Source organism: Amia ocellicauda, chromosome 10, assembly GCF_036373705.1.
Source record: "Amia ocellicauda isolate fAmiCal2 chromosome 10, fAmiCal2.hap1, whole genome shotgun sequence".
Taxonomy (NCBI): Eukaryota; Metazoa; Chordata; class Actinopteri; order Amiiformes; family Amiidae; genus Amia; species Amia ocellicauda.
In genome coordinates this window covers 13,505,975-13,529,810 of record NC_089859.1, presented here as the reverse complement: position 1 = coordinate 13,529,810, position 23,836 = coordinate 13,505,975, and the positions used below count along the sequence as shown (strand labels likewise).

The following is a 23,836-nucleotide window of genomic DNA, read 5'->3' as shown; positions in this document are numbered from 1 at the left end:
TTTTTTAAAATGGCCATGTCTGTATGTAAAATAAACTGACGTGTTCTTCGACTTACCTGTTCAAAAGCAACCGATAAAAAAAATCACCGAAAATGTAAAATTGTCAACAGAAGTCATTATTGTACCGAGGAAGTATGTAACGGTTAGGAAAATCACCAAAAATTAACTGCGTGTTTAAAAGCGATCTGAAAAGCCGCTCTAAAATGAGGGTCAACTTCCCATCGACCAGTGCGGCCACAGAAGATGTCTTGCTCGAGTTCATATGAAATGCAGTGGAAATGGGAGCTTTACGCTCAGCATCATTGAAGAGATTGCGACTATTTAAAGATACTGGAAACTTTATAAAACGTTGACTGTGTTTGACAGCCCAAGACACACACAATGTTAGTGACATTTTGGACGGTCTGTCATGATAACCCCACCCTAAAACATCAGCACCACACCAGAGCGCCAGTCTATCTTCGGAGGCCGTGACTTTGAGAAGCACTTACTGTGAGTAAAATATACCCCCTCCTCCTAAAGTACTTAATTAATGTTAATTTACTTGACATCGTAATATACCAGTTTTCTCCAGAATACACCCAGGACGGGACGCCAGTACATCGCTGGTTATAGACAAGTGTATTTCAATTCTTTTTTATGTATTTTTATATTCCCATTGCTTCCAGCACCGCCAGTAAAGAAACAGCTATCTAAAATATCACTTATTAACTTGCATACTGCCCTACAAATGATACATATCCAATAATATAGCCTATCATGAAGAAGGAACTGATCGATCCTGTTATCAGTGCAGAGTCACATACTTGAAATTTGAAGTTGATGTTTTTAAGTTCAGCTACATTTCTTGAGTGTTTTATTATCCAGTCTCAGGAAAAAACAACATCGCCTTCAACTTGAGCAATAAAGGTAACAACAACACAAAATGTGCATATGGCAGTTTGCTCCCAGATGTTGTTGTTGTAAGTTACCGTATGTTGATTTTGCTGTAGATTTCCAGCCACGCAATTCCCCATATTAACCTATTAAATCTCTCTCTCTCTCTCTCTCTCTCTCTCTCTCTATATATATATATATATATATATATATATATATATATATATATTCCAGTACATCAAGACACGTGCCAAGCAGTTTTGTACTAATATTTTTGATATTACTTCTTGTGTCATTTGCCCTTTAAACCGTCATCTTGTGAATGTTATTAATGCCATGCAATTCAATTCTAATACGCCTCTACTACAAGTCCTGTGCCTTCAGTTTTCAAATGGCATACTTAATTATTATTTTTTTGTTTTGTTTTGTTTGTTTTTAATGCAGGTCAATTTGATTTCTAAGTTTATTTATAGATAATTTGTAAGACATTATTGCGCATGGACTCATAACATTCGGAAATATGGAACAAGTATGAAATATATATAAAGCTAAATAGGGCACTGTAAGCCACAGAGGATGTGCATTTAATATGTGTGTTGACTGAAATCACTGAAGGAATGAAAAGGGCAGATGTATGCAAGCTTGTACACCAGAATGCACCAGTTTCCCAACAGAGAATACTTTTCCCAATGAAAAAACAACAACGCTTTCTAGATTGGAAGTGTGTATTCCATATGCTCTGTAATTTATAAACTACAATAAATACAATTTAAAAAAAAAAAGGATTTTTACACTCATTTGTAGAAAGAAATAAAGTTAACCATGCAGGTGCTTTATTGCCTAGGACACCAGATTATCATAAGATTGCTTTAATATTGAACAGTAGATGAAAACATTAGGAATGTTGCACTTTAATACTCAAGGTTTTATCCAAAGCAGTAAAATGCATTTTATGCTTTCAAATAACTATAATAAAATTATAATACTAATCAGTCATGCATCATTTATATCTCTTCAGCAGTTCCTAGAATGGGTTTAAATAATAATGCATTCCTGTAGTAATGACAGAAACACTGCAGCTCTCTGCAGCAGTCTTCACTGGCAGCACTTTTTTATTAGTGCTTTGCTTTGTGTATTGTTTTATATGGGCAACCGGCTTCAGAAGTACCTTTGAAGTTGGGTCTGATGCGGGCGTCGTATCCAGAGGTCTTTCCCATGAGCTTGTCTAGAAAGTCAGACGGAGACATGGCCTTTGGGGCTGCCCTGCTGGCTGACTTTATCTCCTCTTTGCAGGATCCAGGCCTGTGTTTTCAGTCATTGAATGGAAGCAACACAAAACGAGTTATGGGTAGGGTTAGAAATGATGAAGAAATCTCTTAGCATTCATATATGACATCTTTTAAAGATCCAGACACTCGTAGGGTTTTAAAGCACAATGCACTATACAGATTGGAAGTGTTGGGTAAAGTTCAATAAATGCATTTTATGGAGGTGTCTGTCTTTTATGACTGTCTTGGCAAAAGAGTGTATGTGTTACATTAAAAATTAAATATATGACGGGAAAGATGAATGACAACAAAAAACGATTTGTAAAGTATTAAAACAAAGGAAATGACTAGACAATTAGACAGCTCAATTGAAGAAGCTTGAATACAGTAAATGTCAGAAAGGGGCATGACTCTCCCAAAATGGGAGAGCTTTGATTCACATTTCAGCCTGGCAGCTGACTCAGTTTGACAGCTTTGACAGGTTTTGGAAGGAAATTCAAGAGCCATGGGGCCTACTCTGCGATGGAGTGCCCACGCACTATGTTGTAATTTTGCCAGTGTTTTTATGTAATTGTTACTGAGTCTGTCATACCCTCACAATGTAAAAGTCAAGAATGCTGTGTAGTGAGGAATATGAAGGTAGGTTTTAATTTCTTATTGAGCTGAGTGCTCTTTTGTTTTGCTGTGCATATTGTCTATTGCTTATAGAGACAGTCTGACTACTTTGGTAGTCCACAGTGCTTTTCCTGACTGCAGTCCTGTGATAATGAAGGAACACTGAACTATTTTGAAACAATCTGTTTGAAAAAGCCTGGGGAAACTGAGTTCTGTCATGGTTACTGTATATTTTGTATTTTAAGAGAGAGTCTCTTTTGATTATTACTGTTATTACTTCTTTGTGGTTTGTGCCCATAGCCAAGGCGACTTCTGTTCAACAGCTCAATTGCATTATACACATGAAGGGAAATGTAATAATAATAATAATAATAATAATAATAATAATAATAATAATAATAATAAAACACATACACAAAAACAGGAAATCTTGATGTAGAGTAGTTTAAATCAAAATGCTAAATACAACATATTGCAATATATTATACAGTGAAGAATGGAGTTCAGGTTACAGCAATTTAGGTTAATCTAGTTAATCTAGTTAGATATGCGTGCACTAAGTAATCAAATAAGTGGGGTATAACTGTCCTTAAGAAGACAGTCTAACCAAGTGTTCTGTAAAATTAGCATAGGTTATGAAGACCTTACAAAACATCTTAAAACCAGTGTGGTTTTAAGTAGAGCCCAACCAATACAGATTTTTTAGGTCTGATACCGATAATTGGTAAGCTAAATTTCATGATTACCCATATATCTGCCGATATTTACTTTTTTTTTGGTTAGCATGCAAAACAGACATTTTCTAGCATTGATCCCTCAAATCTCTCCCTGTCAGAGAGATAGTGTGTCAAATATGCACTGAAGGCAAGGCAGGATTTTTACATTTTTACATTTTACATAATAAACATACATTTTAATCATAAATAACAATCAGAAATCAAACATTGTAAAAATAAATTAAACAAGTCTGAATAAGGGAGAATTAAGGAAAAATATAAAAATATTAGGGGTGGAAAGTAACGAATTACAACTACTCTCGTTCCTGTAATTGAATAGCTTTTTCGTGTACTTGTACTTTTTTGAGTATTTTTCAAATTTGGTAATTTTACTTTTACGTAGGTATGTTTTGAGTTAACTGTTGTATTTCATTACTTTTAAAAACACAGTCATTACAGAGTACAAATTGTGTAGGCTGTCACGAAAAAAAAAGTGTGTGACAGACAAAAATACCAATAAATGAAGGAGCAATACATTTGCAAGCATTCCACCCACAACACTCAACAGGCCAATCACACTGTGTTTCGTGGGTGGAATTTACACCTGCTATAGCTCTCATCTGTCTGTCCTGTGACCGGCTCAGCAAGTTTCTAACTTTCCTTTAGAATTCAATCTTCATCACGTTGCAAACCCGGGTCTCTGGATCAATGTTTGATCAGTCACCTGTTTGATGCCAATTATTGTATGTTATAGGGTACTGTATTGAAAAGCATGTTTAGTGCATTGATGTACACAGCTTTAATAATAGAGACGGAGCCATTTCAAAGTGCTTCCACACAAATGGAGTTGGGGATTTGGTCAGAATGAATGGTCTCCTCAATGCTGAGAAGTACAGGCAGATACTTATCCATCATGCAGTACCATCAGGGAGGCATCTGATTGGCCCCAAATTTATTCTGCAGCATGACAATTGCCCCAAACATACAGCACAAGACATTAAGAATGATCTTCAGTGTAAAGAAGAACAAGGAGTCCTGGAAGTGATGGTTTGGCCCCCACAGAGCCCTGATCTCAACATCATTGAGTCTGTCTGGGATTACATGAAGAGAGAGAAGCAGCTGAGGCTGCCTAAATCCTAGAGCTGTGGTTAGTTCTCCAAGATGTTTGGGCCAAACTACCTGCCTACCTTCAAAAACTGTGTGCAAGTGTACCTAGAAGACTTTATGCTGTTTCGAAAGCAAAGGGTGTCACACAAATATTGATTTGATGTAGATTTTTCTTCTGTTCACTCACTTTGCATTTAGTTAATTGATAAATATAATCTATTAACATGTCTGTTTTTGAAAGCATTCTTACTTTACAGCATTTTTCAGACCTGCTTAAAACTTTTGCACAGTACTGTCTATGTGTGTGTGTGTATATATATATATATATATATATATATATATATATATATATATATATATATATATATATAATAGCGTTTGCTTGGAGATCATGTAACAAACGCTTTGTTAAAAGTAACTATGCAACTTGTACTCCGAGTACTTATTAAATTAGCTACTTTTTTTATACCAGTAGTACATTTACTTCTATTTGAGTACAATTTCATCAAAGTAACAGTACTTCTACTTGAGTAGGATTTTTCAGTACTCTTTCCACGTCTGAAAAATATGCATGTCCTATACATTAGAACAAAGACCAAGCTATATGAGCAATTTCCCACACCGATAGAAAAATGTGCATGTTCTATAAATTAGAGCAAATAATATGGTAGTGTTAGTGCTGGTCTACTTTATATTCGCATTAGACACGCGTCAGCCTGTCTCCGGTTGAGTCCTGCTATAGTGCGGGCAGCACAGCGCCGCTGCGTTTGTTTTAAATGTATATTTAAAAATGCCCTCGAAAGTGTAACTTATTTAATACGTTTGTTAAACGTATTGCAATACGAATCACAGCCAGAACACGATGTAGGATTTGAAATAGTTTTGTAAATAACGTGTATAGTTTCAGTCTGAGATGCGTTGTTCACTCATTGTGATCTGAGCTTGCTTGTCATTTGGAGACAATTTATGTTTGCTGATATCCAAGTCAACATCTTCAGGGACATTTCCTGTTTTTCTTTATTGTAATTACTATTGTGACTTTTGAAAAGCGATTTAATTAACGTTTAGGGAAAAATGCGCCTCGGTGCCATAATATACGGTAATCTTCAGTTATGACACAAATGAACAATGAAATCCAGGGATCCGCCGCTGCAGCGCAGCTTTCACTAACACTGTCGGTCTGTGAGTCCAGAGGAAACTATTAATTATAATACAAAACGAAATAAACATGTATTTATTGTCTGAACACTGACGAAGGATTTTATGGTAATTTGAAAACGAATATTTAGACAATCGTTTGAGAAAATATATCTGTGTATTATCGGTGGAATATTTGCCGGTACAGATATTTCTGTAAAAGCTCAATATCGGCCGATAATATCGGTGCTCCGATATCTCTGTGGCCAAACTTTAATCCACTTGCTCAAAATAGGCCAAAAATGTGCAATATACCAATTAATTCATTAGCATTTAATGATACATTAGATGTAGTTTTTATAATAAGGCTGCTCAGTGCACACCTCAACATTGTATGAAGTGTACTCTAACCAACTCCCATGTTTGTTTGTTTATTGCAGGCGTTCACAGTTTTGGTCCTAGAGGACCCCCTACCCTGCCTGGTTTTGTTCCAACCGAGCTCTCAATTACTGAATTTAACGATAATTGAAGTAACAATCTGCTTAGATTTGACTTTTTAAATTGTGTAATAAAGAAGTTAGGTCTTTAATAAGTTATTTATGGAATTATATACTTAACTTAAACCCCCTACTATTTAAAATAAGTAAAAGGCTCTGATTTAGGAAATTATTAGTTCAATTACTGGTTCAATTCAGTAATTGAGAGCTCAGTTGGAACAAAAATCAGCAGGGTTGGGAACCACTGATTTAGGGTCATTATACAGGCTTGGCTAATTTTTGCGAACCTATTTGATGCTGGTTTAGTGATCTAAGGTTATCTACATAATTGAAATCTGTAATGTAATGAGATGAGATTTACTAGGATACCACAAATTAGCCTGAGTTCTAGGCCATTCAATATACTGTCCTTTACACACATGGAGAAATCAGGTACCATTTCATAACAACCCCTCCGTAATTCCTATATTTTTTCAGCATCAGATCCTTTCTGGACCTTGTCGTATCCACTGAGACTCAATCTCATGGGCATACATTTTAAATGACATTTTGAGTATGAAAAAGAAACTGTACCTGTTTAACACATTCTGGCAGGTCAGAAGCTAATGTTCAATTCCAGCCTCCCCTCTATCCCACCCTACTAAAGAAATATGTTCTTAAATGTAACAAGCCTCTCTCCTTGTATTTCTCTTTGCCTGCAGTTGTAACTGCTGAATTTAGTTTTCAGTTTTTTCTTGGCTTTTTGTCTGACTTTGAGATATCCTTAGGTTAGTAGTCAATACTTTTAATGCTTTTCAAACAAACTGTCTTATTGCCAATGTTATAATACCAGTTGATTGTATACAATTTCTTACATGTATGTAACAACATTTTGTAATCTATAAAGCATAGCCCATATAATTTGTATTTCTATCTATATATTTGCTTTACCTCTTTGCCATTTGGCCTTCTCTTCCTAAACTGTGAGTGTCTATTGTCAGTTGAGTCAATTGTTCCATGAAAGACATCATGAGTTACAAAATAACAGCTATTATTGTGAGCATATTTGACAAGCACAGTTTAAAACAATTCGTTCTTAAAACAATATGCTTGTCATATTTTTATTTCAGAAACTTCTTGGGTCACTCTTTGAATTTATGACTTGAACATTGTAAACAAAGTATCTGTTCAAGGACAAAGCCACTGTGTCAATCTGATTTTCCTGACAGCTGGAGAATACAAATTTTCACTGAGTAAGCTGACTTTTGATTTGTATTGGCTGCAAACATTCACAAACAAACTGCTTCGACAGTTATCTCTTTTGTCTACTTGTAATATTGACACAGGAAACAAGGTTTTATATAAGGCGATAGCATGTGTTAGCAACAGTTTCTTGCAGATTGTGGCAGGAGGGAAGTTTTAATAGCAAAAAGCAGCATTGTTTTTTTTTTTTTTTTAAGAGATTCTGCCACCTATGCTCCTTAAAATAATAATAATAATAATACATCTATATATATAATTTATTTAACATCAGTTGTATGTAAGATGTTTGCCATAGAATGTTTAGATTGCACTGGTTAAGTTAGTGAATACAAAGACAGTGATGGAGGGTAGCAGCAGAAAATCTTAATTGTGTGGAAAAAATATACTTCCATACATACACTACCGTTCAAAAGTTTGTGGTCACTGTATAATAATTGTGTCCTTCAAACTTTGCTTTCGTCAAATAATCCTCCATTTGCAGCAATTACAGCCTTGCAGACCTTTGGCATTCTAGTTGTCAATTTGTTGAGGTAATCTGAAGAGATTTCACCCCATGCTTCATGAAGCACCTGCCACAAGTGGGATTTGCTTGATGGGCACTTCTTACGTACCATATGGTCAAGCTGCTCCCACAACAGCTCAATAGGGTTGAGATCCGGTGACTGTGCTGGCCACTCCATTATAGACAGAATACCAGTTGACTGCTTCTTCCCTAAATAGTTCTTGCATAGTTTGGAGCTGTGTTTTGGGTCATTGTCTTGTTGGAGGAGGAAATTGTCTCCAATCAAACGCCGTCCACAGGGTATGGCATGGCATTGCAAAATGGAGTGATAGCCTTCCTTCTTCAAGATCCCTTTTACCCTGTACAAATCTCCCACTTTACCACTACCAAAGCACCCCCAGACCATCACATTGCCTCCACCATGCTTGACAGATGGCATCAAGCACTCCTCCAGCATCTTTTCAATTGGTCTGTGTCTCACGAATGCTCGTCTTTGTGATCCGAACACCTCAAACTTAGATTCGTCTGTCCATAACAGTTTTTTCCAGTCTTCCTCTGTCCAGTGTGTGTGTTCTTTTGCCCATCTTAATATTTTATTTGTATTGACCAGTCTGAGATTGGTATTGGCTTTTTCTGTGCAACTCTGCCTAGAAGGCCAGCATCGCCTCTTCACTGTTGACGTTGAGGCTGGTGTTTTGCGGGTGCTATTTAATGAAGCTGCCAGTTGAGGACCTGTGAGTGTCTGTTTTTCAAACTAGACACTCTAATGTATTTGTCCTCTTACTCTGTTGTGCACTGAGGCCTCCCACTCCTCTTTCTGTGAAAGGAGTAGTACACAGTGTTGTACAAGATCTTCAGTTTCTTGGCAGTTTCTCTCATGGAATAGCCTTAATTTCTCAGAACAAGAATAGACTGACAAATTTCAGAAGAAAGTTATTTGTTTCTGGCTATTTTGAGCCTGTAATTGAACCCACAATTGCTGATGCTCCAGATACTCAACTAGTCTAAAGAAGTCCAGTTTTATTGCTTCTTTAATCAGCACAACTGTTTTCAGCTGTGCTAACATATTTGCAAATGAGTTTTCTAATGATCAATTAACCTTTTAAAATGATGATCTTGGATTAGCAAACACAACGTGCCATTGGAACACAGGACTGATGGTTGCTGATAATGGGCCTCTGTAGATATTCCATTACAAATCAGCCGTTTCCAGCTACAATAGTCATTTACAACATTAACAATGTCTACACTGTATTTCTGATCAATTTGATGTTATTTTAATGGACACTTTTTTTTTCAAAAACAAGGACATTTCTAAGTGACCCCAAACTTTTGAACAGTAGTGTACATACATACAGACTGGTAACAAATTAAAGGAAAAACCTGAATAAATTAGTGGAGGAACATAACAAATGCAGATGCCTCCAAAGAGGTGTACTGCATGATACAATTAAGCAATTAACATCCTATCATGCTCTGTGGCATGCATAAAAATGCTGAGAAGGCCCAGTTGACCTCGATTTTGGATCAAGATGACAAGAGGAAAGGATCTAATGCCCCGTTTCCACTGGCAGACACTTCCGGACTTGGATGCTTAAACGGGTGTTTCCACTGGCTTAAGCATCTGGATGCGTCTGGACTATCTGGTGGCCTTAAGCGTCCGTCATGCCCACTAAGGAAATACTTTGCTTTCAGAAGCAGAGTTGTGTGCTTGACTTGTAGACAGACAGGGAAGAGATCAGCATCAGCTACATTATGTCGGAAGATATAATCTCAAGTGCCATGTGGGATCACAAAGAAATTACAGTTTTATTAGCAGCATGGCGAAATCCACAAACAGAAACAATTACTGCTTAAAGTTAATATCCGAGTGTATTGAAAACTTGGATTTCACAGGACCCCGGTGCAGTGTCGTGACTAGTTAAAAATAAACTGAAGGATAATAATCGTATCAGTAGTATCAAAAGTATAGAAAATGGCTATTATTCCCCACAAACCTACAGTATTTACAGTATAATTGTAAATCTCGAAAAACTACTCGTTTCTAAATCTTTTGTGATCATTTTTGTATTACTTTAGTATAAATACATGTTAATTTTGATTCATATGTTGTTTTTTCCTGACTTTATGTGAACCAAAAGACACAAATTCGCCCGTTTTCTCATTGGAAATAGTTACATTTCAAGATATCACTGTCCTGGTCACAAAAGCAAAATTTGTGGGGAATAATAGCCATTTTCTATACTTTTGAGGCGTAAGCATAAGCAATTAGGAAATAACACTTACTACCCAGGAAAAAAAAATGTGTTACATAGTGTAGTTTATGAACAACTGGACGGTGTTTCAGGCTGTTGTCCTGTGGATGGTTTGCAGGTCTTTTGTATAACAGCCCCGCAGAGTCAATCAGTATGAAGGCGAACACGATTTAGTTAACGTGAGCCCATTTACAAGTTCAATGAATGAATAAATAAATACAGGGTTTCCCTCTAAAACAGTAAGTGGTTTAATAAATGCGTCCATAAATCCATAAACATCATGACTGAGATGTGCACACTTTAGTGAAATTAACCTGCTATATTGTAGCTGCTGTTACGTATGATTAATCGTGAAACGTGTATTTTGTTTTAACTGTAACTTGCCCTGGTTAGCACCCATTTTTATTAATATAGCTGTAGGAAAACCAGAAACATTAAGATATGAGCAGATGGACCTAATTTCCCTGCAGAACAGGATTTTAAATGCTCCATATAAAGTCCAAAACCCTCGTATTTTTTAAATTACTAACTATATATCCATAAACTACACTGTACTAACTTTCTAATTATATATTTAGTGCTAATGTATTATTTTGCACTATACATACAGTGAGGGAAAAAGTATTTGATTTGTACGTTTGCCCACTGACAAAGAAATGATCAGTCTATAATTTTAATGGTAGGTGTATTTTAATAGTGAGAGACAGAATAACAACAAAAAAATCCAGAAAAACGCATTTCAAAAAAGTTATACATTGATTTGCATTTTAATGAGTGAAATAAGTATTTGATCCCCTATCAATCAGCAAGATTTGTAGCTCCCAGGTGTCTTTTATACAGGTAACGAGCTGAGATTAGGAGCACTCTCTTAAAGGGAGTGCTCCTAATCTCAGCTCGTTACCTGTATAAAAGACACCTGTCCACAGAAGCAATCAATCAATCAGATTCCAAACTCTCCACCATGGCCAAGACCAAAGAGCTGTCCAAGGATGTCAGGGACAAGACTGTAGACCTACACAAGGCTGGAATGGGCTACAAGACCATCGCCAAGCAGCTTGGTGAGAAGGTGACAACAGTTGGTGCGATTATTCACAAATGGAAGAAACACAAAATAACGGTCAGTCTCCCTCGGTCTGTGGCTCCATGCAAGATCTCACCTCGTGGAGTTTCAATGATCATGAGAATGGTGAGGAATCAGCCTAGAACTACACGGGGGGGTCTTGTTAATGATCTCAAGGCAGCTGGGACCATAGTCACCAACAAAACAATTCGTAACACACTATGCCGTGAAGGACTGAAATCCTGCAGCGCCCGCAAGGTCCCCCTGCTCAAGAAAGCACATGCTCCTTCCCGAGGAGGAATGACCCAAGAACACCATCCCCACCGTCAAACATGGAGGTGGAAACATTATGCTTTGGGGGTGTTTTTCTGCTAAGGGGACAGGACAACTGCACCGCATCAAAGGGACGATGGACGGGGCCATGTACCGTCATATCTTGGGTGAGAACCTCCTTCCCTCAGCCAGGTCATTGAAAATGGGTCGTGGATGGGTATTCCAGCATGACAATGACCCAAAACACACAGCCAAGGCAACAAAGGAGTGGCTCAAGAAGAAGCACATTAAGGTCCTGGAGTGGCCTAGCCAGTCTCCAGACCTTAATCCCATAGAAAATCTGTGGAGGGAGCTGAAGGTTCGAGTTGCCGAACGTCAGCCTCGAAACCTTAATGACTTGGAGAGGATCTGCAAAGAGGAGTGGGACAAAATCCCTTCTGAGATGTGTGCAAACCTGGTGGCCAACTACAAGAAACGTCTGACCTCTGTGATTGCCAACAAGGGTTTTGCCACCAAGTACTAAGTGTAAGGGGTCAAATACTTATTTCCCTCATTAACATGCAAATCAATTTATAACTTTTTTGAAATGCGTTTTTCTATTTTTTTTGTTGTTATTCTGTCTCTCACTGTTAAAATACACCTACCATTAAAATTATAGACTGATCATTTCATTGTCAGTGGGCAAACGTACAAAATTAGCAGGGGATCAAATACTTTTTTCCCTCACTGTATAACACAATTGCAGGTGTAACCATTTTCTTGCTGCACTGCCAAGAAACAGCAATCAGCAAGAGTTTTCGACATTGACATCACAAGACAAAAGATCCCATAAATAAGGCGATTTATTAAGGTTACATTTTTGAAAAAGTAAAAAGGATTTTCTGCGATCATCAGATCATTTAGTGAGTGAGCTCAATTCAGCCCGACAGCTTTTCACATGATGTAGACGTCCCGATGTGGTTTACCAGGAAACGTAGATTAAAAACTAGGTCTGTACCCACAGTCTGTACAAAATGAGCAGACAAAAATTCTAACAAAACAAAAAGCCTGGAAAGAAGAGGGACTGACAGTGGCTGTATTCAAAACCGCATACTATGCATACTATTCATACTACACATACTACATACCAACATTTCTACATTAATGAACTGTTGGTATGTAGTATGCTATGTGTAGTATGAGTAGTTTGCGGTTTTGAATACAATTCACTCAGCCGATACTGGAGCTGCGGTAGCGACAGTGAAGCGGCATGAGAGGCCTGCCAGCTGCGTTTTTCTATTGTTTTTTTATTACAGGTCATGTATGGTGGCAGAAAGATGCTAACACATTTTTTGTTCATGCGTTCCAATGATGTGTGTTTCTCTAAGCTTCTTATTATACAAAGACTGTACTATTTCACTGTTCTAATATATATACACCGATCAGCCATAACATTATGAGCACTGACAGGTGAGTGGAAAACACTGATAATCTCGTTATCATGGCATCTGTCAGTGGGTGGGATATATTAGGCAGCAAGTGAACATTTTGTCCTCAAAGTTGATGTGTTAGAAGCAGGAAAAATGGGCAAGCGTAAAGATCTGAGCGACTTTGACAAGGGCCAAATTGTGATGGCTAGACGACTGGGTCAGAGCATCTCCAAAACTGCAGCTCTTGTGGGGTGTTCCCAGTCTGCAGTGGTCAGTACTTATCAAAAGTGGTCCAAGGACGGCCAAGGCTCATTGATGCACATGGGGAGCGAAGGCTGTTCCTTGTGGTCCGATCCAACAGACGAGCTACTATAGCTCAAATTGCTGAAAAAGTTAATGCTGGTTCTGATAGAAAGGTGTCAGAACACACAGTGCATTGCAGTTTGTTGCGCATGGGGCTGCGTAGCCGCAGACCAGTCAGGGTGCCCATGCTGACCCCTGTCCACTGCTGAAAGTGCCTACAATGGGCACGTGAGCATCAGAACTGGACCACGGAGCAATGGAAGAAGGTGGCCTGGTCTGATGAATCACGAGATCAAGGTGTTGACTTGGCCTCCAAATTTCCCAGATCTCAATCCAATCGAGCATCTGTGGGATGTGCTGGACAAACAAGTCTGATCCATGGAGGCCCCACCTCACAACTTACAGGACTTAAAGGATCTGCTGCAAACGTCTTGGTGCCAGATACCACAGCACACCTTCAGAGGTCTAGTGGAGTCCATGCCTCGACGGGTCAGGGCTGTTTTGGCAAAAGGGGGACCTACACAATATTAGGCAGGTGGTCATAATGTTATGGCTGATCGGTGTGTATATATATATATATATATACACTCACCTAAAGGATTATTAGGAACACCTGTTCAATTTCTCATTAATGCAATTATCTAATCAACCAATCACATGGCAGTTGCTTCAATGCATTTAGGGGTGTGGTCCTGGTCAAGACAATCTCCTGAACTCCAAACTGAATGTCTGAATGGGAAAGAAAGGTGATTTAAGCAATTTTGAGCGTGGCATGGTTGTTGGTGCCAGACGGGCCGGTCTGAGTATTTCACAATCTGCTCAGTTACTGGGATTTTCACGCACAACCATTTCTAGGGTTTACAAAGAATGGTGTGAAAAGGGAAAAACATCCAGTATGCGGCAGTCCTGTGGGCGAAAATGCCTTGTTGATGCTAGAGGTCAGAGGAGAATGGGCCGACTGATTCAAGCTGATAGAAGAGCAACTTTGACTGAAATAACCACTCGTTACAACCGAGGTATGCAGCAAAGCATTTGTGAAGCCACAACACGTACAACCTTGAGGCGGATGGGCTACAACAGCAGAAGACCCCACCGGGTACCACTCATCTCCACTACAAATAGGAAAAAGAGGCTACAATTTGCACAAGCTCACCAAAATTGGACAGTTGAAGACTGGAAAAATGTTGCCTGGTCTGATGAGTCTCGATTTCTGTTGAGACATTCAGATGGTAGAGTCAGAATTTGGCATAAACAGAATGAGAACATGGATCCATCATGCCTTGTTACCACTGTGCAGGCTGGTGGTGGTGGTGTAATGGTGTGGGGGATGTTTTCTTGGCACACTTGTCACAAAGGTCGCATCATTTCAAATTGGTTTCTTGAACATGACAATGAGTTCACTGTACTAAACTGGCCCCCACAGTCACCAGATCTCAACCCAATAGAGCATCTTTGGGATGTGGTGGAACGGGAGCTTCGTGCCCTGGATGTGCATCCCACAAATCTCCATCAACTGCAAGATGCTATCCTATCAATATGGGCCAACATTTCTAAAGAATGCTTTCAGCACCTTGTTGAATCAATGCCACGTAGAATTAAGGCAGTTCTGAAGGCGAAAGGGGGTCAAACACAGTATTAGTATGGTGTTCCTAATAATCCTTTAGGTGAGTGTATATATATATATATATATATATATATATATATATATATATATATATATATATGTTCTTTAAACTGACTTTGTTGTAATGTGTTCGAGTGTCTGATTTCAGTTTTTTACCCTTAATTCCATGATTCCATCCGTGTTCTCCGTGGTTAATCACAGATAAACAACAAACTTACATTATTTACAATGATTTGCAATTAGAAATTGTTTAACGTTGACACTTGCACTCTGGTTTTGTGTCTTGAGGTGTAGTTTATGTGCAATATTTTTTTAACGTTTGTAAAAATGATGTAAAAGCTACTTATTTCTTTAGCAGCCCTGTTGCAAACTCAAAACAAAACCCAAACGTTTTCCATTTGTCTTTTCGTTTATGATATCCATTTATATCTTGAATTGAAAACTATGACACTAATTTGATCTCGTAGTCCGTGCCTTCTGCAGCACTGCGCCACAGCTGTACAACGCATTTCAAAGGCTTTGAGAAGCGCCCATACACATGCTAGTTTAAAGAAATGTCTTTAAAATTACCTTTTAAAATACGTTTTTAAGGATCTCTGTTAGTTGCAAGTTTTTAAACATTTTTGTATTGCTTGCTATCCTGCTTGTTTTCTTGCTTACTTTGTTTTTTTACTGTGTCTGGTTTGACTCTTGCTTGAGTGTAACTCGTGGGTATAATAAGATTGCATTATAAATAAAATGTAAAATATTGTAGCGATCCTGGAACTGTATTGACTGCTGTATTACTGGCCCTGGAGGGACTGTACATAATTGGCATTGTTGTGATGTGAGCCTGCCATGCTATTAACGAGAGGGGGGAACAGGGGAGCTGTTACAGTGTGTCTGCAGGGTGGGGGGTCCTGTGGATCCCCGGGGCTCCCTGTTCCAGAACCCTGGCATCTTGGCATGCTTTGGGGGGTCAGGGGTGAGGCCAAGGAGACGCAATGATTGGAGGGAGGGAATCACATGGGAGGGGTTATAAATACGGATTACGAGCTTGGGAGGGCCGGGGGTCTTGCTGAAAAAGACGCTTATTGATTTGGCGTGTCCGCGGTGTGTAGCGACAGGAAAATAAATCCTACCTCTTATTTGCCAGATCGCCTTGTTGTTACGTTATATTTGTTAATTTGTTATAATTACGGGAAGGTAATTGGTGCACTCGAAACGCTACAATATGAATATTATTAATAATAATGTAGTTGAGAAGGTACAGAAACAGTCACAGCTTGCGAGGCACACACCAGTTCAAGAAACGGATAGGTTGTGTAACTGATCCAAAGTGTAATAATAATAAAAAGTGCCATGTCCTTGATGGACAACTTTTAGGATGTCAGACTATAAATGACGTGTCCGATCCAGTGCCACTGCCTGTACCAGCTGAGTGTCTTCCTCCCCTGTCATCACGGCTCTGTGTGTTTTCTCTTCAGGTGCTCATGCATCATTGTGCTCTAGCACCATGTGAGTTCAGCTTTGCACAGTGTAAAGTGTTCCCATACTTCAGAAGACTTATGCGGCTTTCCACGGGTGTAGCTGCAGCTGGTGCCGTCTTTCATTTTTTTAGTAGCTGGTAGACCCAACCAATCGATGATGAAATTCGTTACCAACGATTTTTAATAATCAATGTAATCGATTTAATCAATTCGTTGTTGCAGTCCTAGTTCCATCCCTCCAGTAGAGTTCCAGAGACTCGTAGAACCTGTGCCAAGGCACATTGAAGCTGTTCTGGCGGCTGTGGTGGCCCAACACCTTATTGAGACACTTAGTTGTTTTTTCCTTTAATTTGTCACCTGTCTGTACATGCACATAACAATGGTGCAAATAAACTAAAACTAGACAAAGTTATCTAGATTTAAGGAGACAAAAACCTTAAGTTTATTTATTTATTTATTGTAGCTTTCCATGTTTAGCTCAGTAATTTGTTTTTGTGATTTTGTGACTCATTGATGTTTGTTGGTACTCATTTGCTTCAAGGAACCCACTTTCTTGGAGGTTTATTTCCAATAGTGTCAGGATTTGTTTTATATGTTCCTATTTTTTTGGAGACTGCTATTCTGAGGGTTTTAGCTCACTGTGTAACTTTTTGAACAGTCAGTATTACTGTGTAGAATGATGTCTATGGTACTTGTATGCTCAGATCAAATTATTTCTCTTGCTTTTAATGACAACCTACAGTAACTCAGTTAGAGATTCAGATGAGCATTGCATTCTCATTGAGATAACACAGTGTCTCTGCCTTTTGCTAGATGGCTAAAGTAGCAATTTTGCTGAATTGTGCATCCTGGTACTGTGATTTACAGTCATTACACGTGTGATGACCTAAGGTGGAATCCAACATCATCCTCCACATGTGAAAGCCTAGTTAGTCTCTCAGCTGTATATTTATTATCAATATCTTCACATTTCTGTGTAACTTTGAGGCAAGTTTCAAGATCATGGGTTCGCATATGTCTCCTCTTATCTATAAGGGAAAAGAGCTAACAGTAATGCCCAGAAAACAACTGTCAATAGAAGTGCAGAATTGCTATAAAATACCTCCAGCAGGGATGTTTCTGGAAAGAGCAGAGGTCATTATTAATAGCCCTCCAAAGACTATATACAGAGGCTGTATGAGCCCTGCTAAATGAAACATTGAGCCAGTTCTAGAATCATTTAAATGCAAAAGCAGAACATGTAATGAGATGGGCTGACCTTTGAAACCCTCATCCTGCTGCCCAGTGGCTACATCTTTTCAGCAGTGATGTCTGAACCTTTACAAGAATCCCGAACTCCTCTAGTTTACAAGATTCCCTGTTTCAGGATGATTTATTGTATTTTACATTAAAGTATTTTTGTATTGCATTTGTAGAAGTTCCCTTGAAGTTCTAGAAGAAATTACTTAAACAACCTGATATAAATCCTGACTGCACTTCTCACAAAAGGACACATGAGTTTAAAAAAAAAAAAAAAAAAAATATATATATATATATATATATATATATATATATATATATACAAATCGCATGGCTCTATGGAAACGGTTAAAATGTAATTATTTGTTACTATTAAAACACAAACAGGAGTAACATCGTTCTGGCCCTGTAACGGCAGAGAACAGTGGTAATAAAGAATAGAAAACGAACAGGCAGAATATTTTTTGGCTGTTTGGCTAAACCCAGGAAGCAAGTTTTTTTGTTTAGAAACACAAAATTGGCAATAAAGTCTTGCTTTCAGAATTCCATTAGAGTGATATGGGTCGGCTGCTTCATTCTATTGTAGGTGAGTTGGATCAATGTGAAGCAATTCTGGGTAATCTTTGACAAAGCTCTCTGACCCATTGTGTTTCTGTATGTGCTGTCACTTTAGCACTGATTTCTTCTCATTGGGGAGTTACATGCCTTTAACATTATCCACAGTAACGTTGTACAAGTGTTTTGTTGAGATGCTGTGTTATAGTACAGGTGTGAATTTGAAAGTAAGGCTGTTTAACATTTCAGGTGGTTGTCTTTAAGATGAAAGTGTTGCCTTTTCTTTGAGAGGTCACTTACATGTCATTTTCTCTCAGAAATTTGTTAGAGAAACTGTTTCCCCAGTTTATTTTACTGGAACAGTTTGCAAATGTAACTTTTATTTGCTTCATAAAACAATGTTTCAGTAGAAAATTCACTGATCTACATTAATTTCAATTAGGCTGAACACATACTCTGCACAAACATTGCAAACATATGCTGTTAATTGCTTTTCATTAGCAAATCAGCCTTGAGAATGAATACTAATTGTGAATATTGCTATTCCCTTGATCCAGAAAACATCAGGGAAATGGGGAAGTAATTTTACACATTGTGGAATTCCTCCTCAACCGAGGAATATAGATTATACATTAGATCTTAGTCTCAAAATCCTTAATGTGATTAATTTAATCACATTATGTGACATGGAGTATCTTAATCCAAACAACAGCTCCCTGCAGCCAGATTTAAAAATGTGTTTTTGTGCAATCAGGGGCTGAAATATGTTCACATTTAACACATTATCTCCACAATCTTAAAATATGCATGCAAAATAAAAGGAAAGATTTGAGAAATGCTTCTCTTTAATATTTATATCATGGTATGAAATGCAAGTCCTGTTCACAGCTTTACCATGAAAGTTTATTTGTTTTAAAAAAATTATGAAAATAATCAAGAAGTTGTTTTGTCACCCACATAACAATAACACCAAAACTTTCCTGCATTTCCAACTTGTGGGTGGCATTGAGGCTGGCAGACAATTCTTTAAGTAAGTCATGAATTGGAGCCACAGCTCTTGCTTTTTATGTTTCTTCTGTCCCTTAAGAGACCCACACTTAAAAATGGATCTGGCTTTGTTAATTTTAATTGGAAGTTTTTGGCTATAAAGGGCTGCAGTCTTTGGATAGATGGCTCCTAGGGGGGAATGTATTCTGGACAAAACTGCAATATGCTGCAGTTTGTTTTCTGATGTGCTTCCACCATTCCTCTTTGCTCAAGCTAACACCCCAACCCTTGGGGGACAATTGTTCTGAGGAGGGCTTTACAGCTTCCATACTGACAAATAGAGGGAGGGAGGGATTATTCAGAACAAAGCATTTATCTACTACATCAAATGAAGAACAAGTTGAAAAATTGACCAATATTGTTCTGGCTGCAAATCCAGAAGGCCCCAATATTGTGGGGGTGGAGTATATCCCAAGAGTGATGACTACAAGCTAAAGATCACTCACAGGGGAAAGTCAAAGGAAGAACTCTGTTCACTTGCCTGTAAAGCAATTGAGATTCTTACAACTAAGTGCATCTTTAATTAAAGATGTAATATGGGAGTGAAGCAGCTACAGTACACGATGCTGAGTTAGAAAGCTCAATGAGTTTTGGAGTAATAGGTAGGCTTATAAGCTATATGTTGTGAAACTCAGCCAAAGGCAAAATTATTCTTGAATAAAAGCAGAGTTTCATACTCAGCCTTAAAGTGTCTTTATTAAAATAGCATGCTGAAAATTCCCAGAAACTGCGGAAAGGTTTGGGGGTGTAAAGTCATGATTACTAAGAAGCCACTGGAGTAAATTCATACACATCAGTGCTCTGGAGATAATGCACATCGGCAGAAAATTTCCTCGAAAACAGAGTTTTCAGAATTTGTTTAATTTTGAAGCACTCTGTGGCATTTGAATTTGTATTGATCAAGCTACTACCAGAAATATGACCGCAAGGAACAGCTCACATTCGCTTCAGAACATCAATTCTGTTCTGAAAAAAAAAATCAATTAACATAATAATAATTAATTTAGCATCTTTTCTAAACAAATGTCAAATGAATACAAATACTATAAACAATTTAAAAAAGTTTACAATTTACAGTTAAAAACTAAGTAGAGCAAAAAGCCAGATTAACAAAGTAAGTCTTTACTCTGCTTCTAAAAATCCGAAGTTTTATCCTTTCTTATAAAAGTTAGGACTTGGGATTTCCTTAGTCTGGGAGCATTAACACAGTAAACCCTGTTGTACAGTCCACATCTTGGATTTTTGATCAACAAACAGGCTGGCTTTGGAGGAATGTAAATTACAAGATAATCAAATACACAGTATAGCAGGTGCTTTGCCATTCCTCCTACCTCAGTGACCGGTCCTACCAAGTGACATGGCGAGTTTCCTCATCCACCCCCCAACCTCTCCTCACAGGTGTTCCCCAAGGCTCCGTCCTGGGCCCGCTCCTGTTCTCTCTCTACACTCGCTCCCTGGGCCCCCTCATCGCTTCCCATGGCTTCTCCTACCACTTCTACGCTGATGATGCCCAGATCTTCCTGTCTTTTCCCTCTTCTGACCCTCTCATCCCCTCACGCATCGCTTCCTGCTTGTCTGCCATTTCCACCTGGATGCACTCATACCACCTTAAGCTCAACCTCTCCAAATATGATCTCCTCTTTTTTCCCCACTCTTCCTCACCTTCTGCTGACCTCCCCATCTCGATCCCCTTGGAATCCACCACACTCTCTCCTTCTTCCGCTAAAAATCTAGGAGTCACCCTCGATCCTGCGCTCTCCTTCTCCCAGCACATCACCACGCTGACGCGCACCTGCAGATTCTTCCTGAGCAACATACACCGGATCCGTCCCTTCCTCACCGACTACTCAACTCAGCTACTCGTCTAGTCACTGTTCCTCTACCGCCAGGACTACTGCAACTCCCTCCTGGCCGGCCTGCCTGCATCCACTACCCGCCGCTCCAGCTCATCCAGAACTCTGCGGCTCGTCTGGTGTCTCTCTGCCACGATTCGCACACGCTACTCCACTGCTCCGCTCCCTCCACTGGCTCCCGATAGCGGCACGCATTCAGTTCAAGACTTTGACCCTCACCTACCGCTGTCTTGACCACACTGCACCAAGCTACCTTCAGTCACTCGTCTCTCCATACATCCCCTCCAGACCACTGCGCTCCTCCAGTGCTAGAAGGCTAACTCTACCTCCTCTCCACTCTCCTTCCTCCAGAGCCGCTCCTTCTCATCCCTGGCCCCTAAGTGGTGGAACAACCTGCCAACCGAAGTCAAAACAGCAGAGCCTCATTCTGGCGCTTACTCAAGACGCATCTCTTCCGACAGCACTTGTAATATTAGTCCTCTATCCCTGCTAGATAGCACTTCAGCTTATTATGCTCCTCACGTTCTTCTTGTTTTCCTCCTTGCTCCCTTTCCCGTAGCCCTAGTCTGTAACCCTACATCTTGACAGCACTTAGCTTTCACCGTCCAGGATGTAGGAAGTCTCTTACTGTACTTGTGTAAATTGTAATTGGAATTTGTAAAATGCATTATTTTATTAAGTTGAATTTGTAATGATTGATGCCTTGTACTTCTCTGTATTTTTGCACTTATGTTGTAAGTCACCCTGGATAAGGGCGTCTGCCAAGAAATAAAAAAAATAAAAAAATAAAATAATATTAATAATAATAATAATAATAATAATAATAATAATAATAATAATAATAATAATAAAAAGCTTTAGAGGTTAACATGCAATTTTAATTCCACTCTACATTTTAGAGGCAGCTAATGAAACTTGGAAAATACAGGTGTAATATTGTCACGAGATTTTGGTCTTGTTAAATCATGGCCGAAATTATCATGATCATATTGGAGCCTTCCAAAAGAACTGTCGAGAAGGCCACACAACAATTACAGTAATCTTGTCATGAAATTATACAAATGTGGACTAACCTTTCTGGATCTTCTAATGGTAAACATGAACATACAACCTCAACAAAACAAAATGCAACACTACTGTAATTTTTGGTTTGCTTGTTTAGATTTCATTCCAGAGCTGTAACAGAGCTTTAAGGTGTCATTTCAAAGACCCTTCTTCTGCTGATTCTATCATGTCTAGTTAACTCGTGGGGGAATTTAGCTGGCAGGTATAGATGGAAGACATTTGATCTTAAACTACCTTTGGGGGACAGAAGCAAAGGAGGTTTGTTCCATGATACATCTGAGTCAATTTTAAGGACTACATCTGGCAAACATTGTGAGCTCTGAGGTGTTGTTTTCTACAGTGAATTTAATGCATGGCCTTTGGGTGATGTATTGTCCTTAGTATGAGATCTACATGCTTGGCGTATGTATACACAGACTGTGTTATGTTGAACTAAATTCTCATTTTTCACAATCTTTATTCATGAGCAACCTCGGATTATCTTAATTTGCTCCTTACCATTAAAATTTAAACGGGTCCCCACTTGGTGCACCAGGCGTTTAATTTTTTTATACTTAAGTGGTTTGAATCTTTTCACTTTTCCGAGAAGCATACAGAACTCATTAACCGAGTACAAAAAGACTACATGAGATTGCAGAATATTTACTAGTGTAATGGCCTGATTAAAGAAATCCCCCAATACAGTACTTTTGTTGTGGGCTTTGCAGCCTTTCTACATCACAGAGCTATTAATTGAGGCCTTTGATAAATCAAAAAGCACACCTACTATTGCACCCAGTCTCCTGCTGTGATGTATTCCTTTTCTAGCTCTCCTTGAAAAACCAACTTGTTTTATATGGAAATCATTTAATTTAGTGTGATTGATATTTAAAAGAAAACATTGCATCTTGTACTGTGTGTGTGTGTATGTGTGTGAGGGCGATTTTTTCGTTTTTTTTCTGAGTATTTGACTATGGATCAGGGAATAAAACTCACTAGCAAATAAAAAGCAATACTGATAAAATAGCTGTCCAGTATTCACCCTTACAACACTTATACACAATTATGTTCTTTAGAGAAATATACAAATTTTCTTCATAAAAGGCTGTTTGGTATATCGGTATTCCTTTTCTTCATTCGAACATGTTCAGTTTAGTCTACCCTCTGCATAAATGGCATTGTACACTACCGGTCAAAAGTTTTGGAACACCTCCATTTTTCCAGTTTTTATTTACATTTATGCAGTTTAATGTGTCAATGTACTCTGAAATTAAAGCATAGAACAAATAAACTATTGGAGATAAAAAAAAGAAATCATGGAATTGTTTAAAAAAAAAAAAAAAACCTAAACAGACAAACCCCCCTGGTACCCTTAAAAGGGCACCAAATCCATGTGCTTCTATTTAATCCCATGTGTACTCTTCACTGTTGTGTTGTTTACCAAGTGTTTGGTATCCCATGAAGGCTGAGACTCCCAGCTTTCTAATGATGTGAAGCATTCTCTGATGTGAAAAACTTGTTTTTATACCCCCAATATACTTGGTCTGAATAGGAATACAAAATCTCCGAAAATATTGTCAATTATGACATATTCTGGAAACAGACAGTCTACTGATCAAAACAAAACCATCCACGTTTTGGCAGAAGCAACACACACCTGTAGAGAGCTCAAAATGTCAAGATGGAAAACTGTTTATAGTGTACTAATAGTGTTGTCACGATACCAAAACTTTAGTACTGGTACC

At 38.5% G+C, this 23,836-nt stretch overlaps 1 protein-coding gene across 2 annotated transcripts in view; it reads right to left on the bottom strand.

Annotated features, from left to right (window-relative positions):
• glra4a (glycine receptor, alpha 4a) overlaps positions 1-23,836 on the bottom strand; it is a 67,648-nt gene that overhangs the window by 17,824 nt on the left and 25,988 nt on the right. For both annotated transcript variants that reach the window (XM_066715016.1, XM_066715017.1), the window contains exon 2: positions 2,045-2,178. In XM_066715016.1, the coding sequence (XP_066571113.1) occupies positions 2,045-2,178 (134 nt within the window). The remainder of the gene's footprint in view (positions 1-2,044; positions 2,179-23,836) is intronic.